This window comes from Octopus bimaculoides, chromosome 14 (genome assembly GCF_001194135.2).
Source record: "Octopus bimaculoides isolate UCB-OBI-ISO-001 chromosome 14, ASM119413v2, whole genome shotgun sequence".
Taxonomy (NCBI): domain Eukaryota; kingdom Metazoa; phylum Mollusca; class Cephalopoda; order Octopoda; family Octopodidae; genus Octopus; species Octopus bimaculoides.
This window is the reverse complement of record NC_068994.1, coordinates 28,409,787-28,420,573: the sequence shown is the minus strand read 5'-3', so window position 1 is coordinate 28,420,573 and position 10,787 is coordinate 28,409,787. Positions and strand designations below refer to the sequence as shown.

At 35.0% G+C, this 10,787-nt stretch overlaps 2 protein-coding genes across 2 annotated transcripts in view; one reads left to right on the top strand and one right to left on the bottom strand.

The window, feature by feature from the left end:
• The window catches only part of LOC106875333 (ribonuclease H1), a 39,841-nt gene extending 38,521 nt beyond the window's left edge, over positions 1-1,320 (bottom strand). Inside the window, exons 1-2 of the mRNA XM_014923428.2 lie at positions 1,293-1,320; positions 668-848 (exon numbers count right to left, since the gene is read on the bottom strand). Coding sequence (XP_014778914.1) covers positions 668-810 — 143 coding nt within the window. The 5' untranslated portion in view covers positions 811-848; positions 1,293-1,320. The remainder of the gene's footprint in view (positions 1-667; positions 849-1,292) is intronic.
• LOC106875344 (40S ribosomal protein S7) overlaps positions 1,312-10,787 on the top strand; it is a 12,908-nt gene continuing 3,432 nt past the window's right edge. The window contains exons 1-6 of the mRNA XM_014923437.2: positions 1,312-1,391; positions 3,477-3,551; positions 6,774-6,845; positions 7,712-7,852; positions 9,746-9,810; positions 10,019-10,169. Of these exons, the coding sequence (XP_014778923.1) occupies positions 3,477-3,551; positions 6,774-6,845; positions 7,712-7,852; positions 9,746-9,810; positions 10,019-10,169 (504 nt within the window). The 5' untranslated portion in view covers positions 1,312-1,391. The remainder of the gene's footprint in view (positions 1,392-3,476; positions 3,552-6,773; positions 6,846-7,711; positions 7,853-9,745; positions 9,811-10,018; positions 10,170-10,787) is intronic.

Genomic DNA, 10,787 nt, shown 5'->3' with positions numbered 1-10,787 from the left:
ATATATATACACATTTTCCCGAAAGTTATGACGGGAAAATCGGATCTTATGAATTATCCGAAAGTCCTCTGCCGGTTCGTTTGCGCAATTTTTTTTTCTTTTGTCATATTCGTTTTCTACACAGTTGTTAACACCCAGCTGGTTAGGGTTTGTTTTTTTTTGCTAACGGGTGAAAAAAATCATACAATCTGGTCTTTTACCATCAATATAAGAAAATTTGACAGACTAGAAAACAAATGGAATCTCGACACCACTTCACTCGCCTGTTGATCTCCGGTGTTTCGGAAATCTACCGGTGTTTAAATGACAGTAAAGTCCGACTGAGTTTTGGAAAAGTCCGCCAAGTCTGAATAATGCCAAGCAATCCATCGTTCGAATAATTTCATTATTTACACCTGTATGGGATATAAATAATAAATGAAACCGCAAAGGTTTTGAATTTTTTAAGATTAAATTGTTATTTTTTTTAGTACCAAGTACTTCATGAGTTGGAAAGTTAACATCTCCCCACACTACCTATATATAAATATATATATATATTATAATTTAGAACAAACAGTAAAAAGTTATTATAGTACTCAGAGTTTCGAATGTTGGAGTGGAGAGCTATGATACATTCTCGTCGGCAATTAATGGCAAATAATAATTAATAATAATATTGTCTCACCATGTCTCATATACGCCGGGTACACGTCCTTTTTTCACAGCATAGAAAGGCATGACGATAAAATTATCTAAGCAGCAAGCAAACTTGAGTGTATTCAAAGTACTGGTCGGTCGTCTTAAGAGGCTAGCAGCTACTGATGTCATACAAAAATAGAACAGTATCTGCAACAGTTAACGGTTTTCTAGGAATATAAAACGGAAAATGTGTGGGTGTCTGAATACAGGGCGTGGTAAATATAAGATTTCTACACAAGCCATTCGTAACACTAAACAAAGAAATCTAACGGAACAAGGTGGTGGCAGGGGGCAACGAAGCCACGTTTCGACTTCTAGTTTTGAGTAATTTAATTTCACTTATAATCTAAAACTTCATAAATTATAATTCTTTTCCTACTCTAGGCACAAGACCGAAATTTTTGGGGAGGGGGCCAGTCGATTAAGTCGACTCAGTACGCAACTGGTACTTAATTTGTCGACTTCGGCAGAATTTGAACTCAGAACAGACGAAATACCGCTAAACGTTTCTGCCAGCTCGCCACCTTATAATAAATTATAATTGACAAAGCATTGTTTTGTTTAAAAAAAAAAAACTTCTTTAAAACAATAAATAAAAAATTGTTTATTACCGGCGCACGTTGTAACCAACTTCCGGTTTGTTTTGTTGTAACGAGACTTCAGTAATCCACAACGAGATTCGTTCTCTTCCGCTAGCGCCGTTATCTGAGGTATGTCTAAATTCTTGATTGTCTTCATGAATTAACTAAATTTTTCCTTCTAATATAGCGTTGTGTGTTAAAATATCGATATAGATATAAATTTAATATATTATTCTTTCCTTCATATAGATTTTTGTTTTTAGATGCTTTAATTTAACTACGAATTATCCACTGATAAACATTGCTGATCGGCTCTCAGCGTGACAGCGACATATATTACATGCTATTGTTTTTATATTTGTTTAACATAATCACTGAGATGCATTTTAATAATGATTATGGTAATAACAGAAATTTACTAAATATATATATTCTAGTTTTCAGTTCAACTGTAGAATTAATACATTGATTCATCTGGTTATCTTTTACGCCTTCCCTCATGTGGAGCATTGTATTTCGATATCTCAGTCACATAGTCAACCTGTCTTTCCGTTTAAATTTTATTTGTAATGCAAGTTATGTTAGAGCATGTGTCCAATGTATGTTAGTTGTAGTAGGGTAGTTTATGACAGACAAATCTTCTTCATTCATTACTGATATCTTTAAACATTAATATTTAGTCCTTAAAGTTAAAAGGCAGGATAGTCACGCCAAGTACGACTGAAATTATAGGTTTTCTCGGTAGCTGTTGACCTAGTGCTAAAAGAACGAATGGATAAGGGGCATCTCCGAAGTCGCTTGGTCTTCTATAGACAGCGAATCCGTCGCCCCCAAATCGTAGTGTATTGAATGATGTCCAATTTACACCTCGATGGAAAAAGATTAGGTTTCTGTCGGATTTGTTCAACTGGAATATCGTGGCGAGGCGATTTTAGTTCGGAGCAATTGTGTTGCTATCATTAAAAAAATAATCCACGAGATATTAATCTTATGACAGTGAGCTATGTTACCATTAATGATTTTGGGGCCGATTTTCGTTTGTTGCCCTTTAGATTATTGGTAAATTTTCAGATTAACACCCGCACGATTTTCACTAGGGTGTGAGGATTACGGTTAGGGGATTCCGTCCCTAACCCTAACACCCTAGTGAAGATCGTGCGGGTGTTAATCTGAAAATTTACCATATTTTTTCCCATACAGAAGTGTTATTTATGCTTTAAACAGGGTGTTCGGGCCAAAATTAAACTTATTTTCTGGCCATAATCTAGTTGGTAATTTTTGATTGAAAAAAAAATATATACTTTATTTTTTGGATGGGATATTGTTTTTTCCTTTTATGCAAACTTTCAGATTTAGTCTGAATACCCTGTACTCTTTTCAGATAGGCAGGAAACAAGAATGTATTGGTGTGTGGAGAGGTATGGCCTAAGTCAATCACGAACAAGTAAACCCATTGTCTTATCACACTATATCCTTCCATTTAACGCAATACCGTGTGATTTGAAGGAAATTTAGCTACTATTTCTACCGCGTCCTTTGACATGTATAAGTGGTTGTTATCTAACTGAGCGGCCCCTGATTTAGCAGACTTCTGTCCGACTTAAACATTACTTCACTGTTCTTTTTATTGGATGTAATTTTTGGATTGATTGGTTTGTTTGTGAAATCTGTAATATTGGTAAAATAACTTGTGTAATTGTTCAATTTACGTTCATGAAATCAAAACGTATTGTTGACAATATTCATAACTTCAATTTTAATTTCAGTTGTTTTTGTTTTTTCTCAGTTTTTGTTTATTTTATTTCTTTTTTGAGGCGTACTTTTAACTTCAAGTCTGTTTTATGAAAAGGAAGAAAGCAGTAAGAAATAATAGCTAGACAACCAGTCAAAAAATACAGATACAAATTGTTAGTCGAGTAAATAATCATTTTCTCCAAAGCAAAGCTAGAAATCAGTTGTAAATAACAGATAAAGATGGTGAGGGGTGACAAGAGTGAGTAAAGTATCAGACAACATACTCTGGTGTATTTACTTGTGTCCTTTTTACTTTTTTTTTTTTCTTACGTAAACTGAATAATTTCCAATAACTTGGTATGTCATAAGAGATTCCCTGCCTACTACATAAATTTCAGTGACGTAGGTATGAAAATATTTTCCATAACCTGTATGTATATCCTAAAATGTACTAATTTTGTATCAATTTTATATTTGTAGATGTATTCCAGTTGCGCTAAGATTGTTAAACCTCCGGGTGAGAAGCCTGATGATTTTGAATCACAAATTTCTCAGGTTAGTTTCCGATTACTGTGGTTTTATTGTTACAATCACTTGTGCATATGTGTGGGTGTGTATATATATACACACACATATAATTTTGTTTCGTCATTTGTATAAACATATTCCATAGTTCACTAGTATTTAGCACTTCTGGTACAAACCTACCTGAGATTAACTCTGCTTTTGGTGATACAAAATTCTGAAATAGCTATCGCGAATAAAATGTCTTTCGAGATGCCACCATGGTTTTAACACCATCGCCACCCGCTCCATGTTCTTCAAATTTCATTAATCCCTTTGTGCCTTTAAATTACATCGTGTTTTTCATTTCCCGGACAAGACAAAGTTGTGGATCAGAGCTTCGCTTTTTATATATACAATGGCATCTCTTTCCTACTTGCAACTACTGTAGCACATATGTATGCTACCACAGTTTGTGAATCCACTCAAGTTAGACTGAAATGAAAAAACTGGACAAAATAATTATATGTGACCTTGGTTATGGTATGATAGTGATAAATTCCAGATCACATAGTACTCTAGGTCATGCTGGTTTTATGTGTTAAGGTCGGGGAGTGAATACTACATCTTATTTTAAATGTTTTTGATCATAAGTTATAACAAATATTATTACTTGTTAATTAAAAGCTATAATGATAATCTTGTTACTTATAACTTAATTATAAGTATTTATCACTAAGCATACCTCTTGGTTTAGGCTGCGTAAAGGTTATAATGAATTATACATACCAAGACGCTGAACGTGCGTTCAATACATGCATGTAGGTTGAAGATATGGATTCGTATTCTTTTAACCGTTACATAAAAAATACAGTTTCATTAATACAGAAATAAATTCAACAAGTTGAAAGAAACAAGTAAAAAGAATTAAATTTCTACATGAGTTTATTATGTACATTTGGCATTTATGGAACCATTACAAATAAAGTCATTTTGTCGTAGAGAATTACGACTTAAAATTTACACTAACTAATCTTTCATTCTAACTACAAGAGTTCACAACAATTCAGTATTGTTGGAATTGAGTATTGAACATGGCATAAATATTAGCTGATACTCAAGAGGGTGAGTGGCGGTCCAACGATCACTGGAGTGTTTCCCGAAAATCAGGGTTTTTATAACTGCTCATACGCGAATTCTAGAACTGTATTTAGTGAAAGACTTCTTCAACAAAGTTCAGAATTCGTATATGGGCGGTAATTTTTAACCAATGAGATATCAATAATTTCTCCTGTTCAGGCAAACAAACCTATGTTCTCTCTTCACCTCTTATGAGTTTGCTACACTGGCTTACATTATTCTCCCTTTTCCTCCGTATAGAAATTTAACCTACAACAATACCCAGTATTGGCTTCACAAATCTTTCATCTTGTGGGTTTTTCGGGCATATACTGTTAGAAACGTGCTCTGCCTTTGTATTCCACCATATGCTCATTGAGAGATAGGTATCTCCCTGGTTTATAGAATATTTTATAAGCATTTTGGTCGCAGTCAATGAGGGATTAAAATTTGGATCGCAGTTAATAAGGGATTAAAATTTGGATCTCCACACATTGGTGTACTCTGCTGTCTCATAGGAACTGTGATAGTTTTTTAAATCTTGTCTCTGTCATAATACTGGAGACCTTGATCTTCAAAAGGTTCGTAGCTTTCCTTACACCCATAATTATATATAGATTGCAAAAAGTGCTCAGATTTTTACCTAAGCATGTGGGAGACCAAACATGGTCTTTTCTATCATTTTGTTTACATTGTGTAGCAATTAGTTGCCACAGTAATTGCTTTGAAGAAATTAGGAGGTAGAACTAGTCTGATGGTTTTACTTCCTGGAAAAGATTGTGGCTAGGTCCAGTCTCTGCAAAAAAATCAGTAAGACAAACAGTTGTTGTCAGAATAACTTTCATTCTCACACACTACTCATTGCTTTGAGATTTTGATGTGATTGTATAATTTTTGCATGACATTGTAGAGCAGGTGTGAAAAGTTTGAGCATGAGTATTTTGGTCGGATATGGCTAGCTTAAATGCTAATGATTATAAACTTTTCAAAAAATCAATATAGAACAAACTGTCCAAAGATTTAGAGGTCAGATATCACACCAAATAATGTCAGATACTGTAACTCATTCTTTATGTAGTGAAATTGTGTTTTCATAAATGGACTAATGAGATTGATGCTGAAATTCTTGTTTAAATATGGCTAGGTAATTTTGACCAGTTAGAGCTGAATTGAAATTCTGACACATTCAGGCAGTTTGGTATCAAAACGGATAAATATGGTTATTTACAATGGTAATGAACAGGCAAACTACTGGTATTGGTTTAAGTTATGGCATAGTAGAAAAAGAAGTGAGATGTACAAATAGTCTCTTGTATGGTGCATTTCCCTGTAAATGAAGATAAGCTGTTCATACAGTAGCAGTCTATTCCACCACCAGGGATAGACGCTATCTCTAATTATGGAAGTGGTTGCTATTATCCCCTACTAAGGATCTAGCTTATCTTTGTTTGCAGGGAAATGCATCATTTGCACACCTTCATTTTTTCCCCCTACTCTGTTGTAACTTGCAAATTATGTTTATATAAATGCTATGATGTAAACTGATGCCAGTCATTTGCCTTTTCATTGTATATATGTGTGTGTATATACACACGTTTGTCATTTTGACTGCAACCATGCTGGAGTACTACCTTGAGTTTTAGTCAAACAAATTGACTCTAGACTTCTTTTTAAGCCTAGTACTTACTCTATCGTTCTCTTTTGGCGAATCACTAAGTTATGGGGATGTAAACATGCCAACACCGGTTGTCAAGTGGGGACAAATACATAATGTACATATGAAGGGGGGTTTCTTTCAGTTGCAAGGCTTTGGTCAGCCTGAGGCTTTAGCAGAAGACACTTGCTCAACATGCTATGCAGTGGGACTGAACCTACGGCCATGTGGTTGAGAAGCAAGCTTCTTACCACAGCCACGTATGTACCTTCATATGTTTGTATGTGTGTATCAGTATACACACACACATATATATATAGATGTATATATATACACACAAGCTCCTGGGCACTGTCCTCTCTTTGATTAAATAGTTTTTTAAAAAATAGGCATAGTTTACACTTAGGTAATGGTGAATAAAATCTATTCGTATATTCTGTAGTGCAGTATGTATGTGTGTGTTTGGTTTTCAATTTGTGTACATCTCCATACTTTTGCAGGCTCTTTTGGAGTTGGAAATTAGTAGTGATTTAAAGAACCAGTTGAGAGAGCTGTACATTACTGGAGCAAAGGTTGGTTGGTTGATTTTATACATCTTCATCAAATTCTGCAGTTTGTTGTGCTTTGATTATATTTAACCCTTTTGTTAGTATATTTCTAACTAATGTTTCAATTAAATTCTAAAATAATCGAAAATTTATACTGGTTTAATAAAACAACTCCTTGTTTATTTATCAACATATTGTGATTTTTGGAACACAATAGGTTCTTAACCAAATATTTCATAAATTTTTCATCTCAGTGAATCTAATTACAGGTAAATTCAACAATATATAAAATTATTTAAATTTTGTTTAATCATCTGCATAGAAAATGAGTTATTAGCTAATTCAATGGGTATACAAGATTTTGAGACAGAAGAATTTTGCAAATTACTAATTATTTATTAGTTCAACTTAATGCACATAGGCTTGGCTTCATGCTCTTGGTTGATGGGGCTGGAGTCATTTCAAGTGAGTGGTCTCAGAAGCATCATCATGCGTAGAGCCAACCAGGTCCACCAGTGTTCTCCATCACTGGTAGTCCCATGCCAGCCCTTCTGCATCCTCGAAGGTGACTAACAAAATCAGTTTTTTAATTCCTACTATATTCAGGTGCAAATTCACTTTCGGAAGTATAAATATCTGATTTTTGTTATCACGTATATGCTCTGAGATTTTCTGTCTTTCCAAAATACTTCAAATTCAAAGTTGCTGCTTGACAGCATGAAACTGGTATCCCTTTTCCATCCTTAGTGAAAATTTACTAATGAGATTTGTGTTGAAATTCTCATTAAAATAGGAATAAATCATTATGGCTGGTTTGGGACGGTTTAGTAATATTGACTGAAATTTTGTAATGGAAGGGTTCGTGACATTTTTTTTCTTTTTTGCATCAGGAAATTGACATCCGTGGCAAAAAAGCCATCATTATTTTTGTCCCTGTACCTCAGCTGAGGTCCTACCAGAAGATACAGATCCGTTTAGTAAGAGAATTAGAAAAGAAGTTCAGTGGGAAACATGTCGTTTTCATTGCACAGGTGAGTAAAAAAGAATTCTGTGTATCTTTTAAGTGCTGTTTAACATCATTAAAAGTAAATTGTTTAATTAGTAGAACTAGAACATGTAATATTTTGTAGGCGGAAAACTTGGAGAGTGGCTGCACAACTTTCCAAAAGAAAGGCAGTGGTGGCCAATGGGGCCACCTCCAAGGAAACAAATAGCAAGTGGTGTTCCACAGGGCACTGTCTTAGAGCCACTGCTATTCATAGTGGCCCTCTCAGACATGTCCTCGGCTGCTCAGATAGCCACCCATGCTAGCTATGCAGATGCCACAACAGTCTCTCAGACAATACAAAATCCTGAAAATATTGCACATCTGCAATGGGAGTTGGAAGCAATATATAGGTGGGCTGAAGACAACTACATGCAGGAAAATTCCAGGCCCTATGCTACCAACACAGAGCTAAATGACATGCAGACCGGATACACTGGCCCAGGAGGAATTCAAGTCCCAGAATCAAAATCAGTGCATGATCTGGGCATTGACATGAGCAGTAATGCATGTTTTCAAGTGTATATTACCAATTTGGTAATAAAATGCAGTTGGCTAGCTGGATGGATCCTCTGAACTTTAAAAACAAAACAATAAAAGCTATGCCATTTTCTACCCTGAGCAGTGCTGAGTATCTCTACTAATATCATATACAGTGAAGTTATCCATTTTTCAGTTGAGGAATGGATAACTTCAGTAGTACTAATTGTAGTATAAGACAGTGGAACATAGTTGGGTATGTTACTGGGTTTTCAATTTTAATATTGGGTATGTACAAAACTAGTGTACATAGAGGTTAGAAAGGAAGCATGAACACCAGTATGTGAGGAAAATATTCATTAATAATCATTAGACAGAATTTATCATTTGCCACATAGAGCTAAATTAGAAAGTTGAGGATAAAGTGGCTTTCAATGTTTAGTATGATACTAGTTGCTACATTCTTGAAGTTTTCTGTAAGTTTGACCTGACCCAGTCATTGAAAAACTTTGTGTTTATGGTTTAAGAAGATTCTTTTTTAATTTTTTTTGGTCTTGGTCCTCTGTACACTCTTTTAGGTGGTGTGTAACTTTTAATTTGATTGCAGAGAGTTTTCAAAAGAATTGATGAACTGAATGTAGGCACCATACCTCAGTTTGTCACACTTAGGCCAGCTTAAATCAAATATTGCAAACAGTTACAAAGTTGGCTCCTTGTCATTCATATTTGTCATGTCTGGCTTGTTTCAAATTATTTCAAGTCCAAAAAGCAATAGGGCTGATAGGCTCTTCAATGCCATTCACTTGACCATATAAGACAGTGGAATAATTTAGTGAACAGCTAATGCAAAGAGGAGCTGTTCAAGTGGGTTGTCTTGCTGAAGTCTTTTGGCAGATGTTATGTTGCTGACTGCAATAAGAACAGTGGGAATACTGAAGTGGTTTGTTTTTGGCACTTCCAATGCTATTAAAACTGTTTGGTGTTTGCAACTTTGCAAAGATGTATAGAGAATAAGAAAAATGTATAGTTAATGAAGTGAATGGATGTGTAGGCATATCATATAGTTTTTTGCTGACCTCTTTTGTTATACCAATTTGTCTTGGTCAGTGAAGTCAAATTGGCTGTGAAAAATAGTTTAGTATGGAGGAGGTTGTTCTTCAGAGTAGTGATCAAAGTAGGCATTTGCTGGTTTCAGCCTGGGAGCAAGCAATCCAAGAAACCACGTCTGTTTCCCAATGTTATATTCATAACATCAACTTACTGAGAAGGTTATTTTATTTCAATTTATTTAAGTACTTATTTGAGAGAAATTGCATGTAATACGTATTTCATTAGAAATGTCACAAATGGGTTGATCTGTGCTCGTATTACCTATTTCTGTATATTTTTCTTTTTACAGAGGCGAATTTTGCCAAAGCCCAATAGAAAGATCAAGAACAAGCAAAAGCAAAAGAGACCTATCAGGTGTGTTATCAAATTCTATAATGTGTGTGTATACATGATTCATCTGTTTGTAATAAAGATGAATATTATTATCTTTATTTTGCATTGTGATTGTAATTGCTAATAGAGTTAATCTCGTTTAGTAGAATATGTTCATAAGCAGTTTATATGTGATGTGTTTGTACACACATTTTCCTTGATTGATATTCCTGTTTCTCATTCATTTTAGTCGAACTTTGACCTCTGTCCATGAAGCAATCTTAGAAGACTTATGTTTCCCTGCTGAGATCGTTGGCAAGAGGATACGTGTAAAGATGGATGGCTCTAAGCTAATAAAGGTGCATTTAGACAAGAATCAACAAACTAACATTGAACATAAGGTATGTTTGGTTTTTGGCTCTTACATTGCTGGTCTGACTTCTTGTATGATGTGAATGTTTGGATTTTTTGGAATAAGGGAGTAATGATAGTGCCCATGAGTTTTTTCAGGGTCTCAAGCTGGCGACTTGTCTCAAATGCCTGCAAGAGTCTGGGTTCCATTAAAAGCACCCATTGGTTAGGTGGTGTTGATTGTGTAACCGGTTATACCAAGAAGAAAGATCATCCATGCAAATTTCTTAATCATGTTATAAGAGCGATGTCGCTAGAGAGCTAGGTTAAAATTTTGTAGACCCTTTTGCGGCTCCCCAGTGATATTTTCTAACATAGAGATCCTTGAAGCTCATGCCTTAATCTGGTGCTGGTCGTGACTAGTATTTGGTATTGTGTAAGAGCAGGGGTTATTTATACACCGGTTACCTTTCAGGAGATTTACAATCACAAAGTAGAAATAGTCCCTTTGGTGAGGTAAAAGGGACATTGTGAGTGGACTTCGATTTTACAATGGGTGTACTCCTGCAAGTGTTGATTTCAGTAGTTCAGTCTAACCTGTCGATATTGGGTTTTCTCTGAATAACAAACTCCAAAGAAAAGTTTGCAGATTTTCGTTTTTTTTTTTT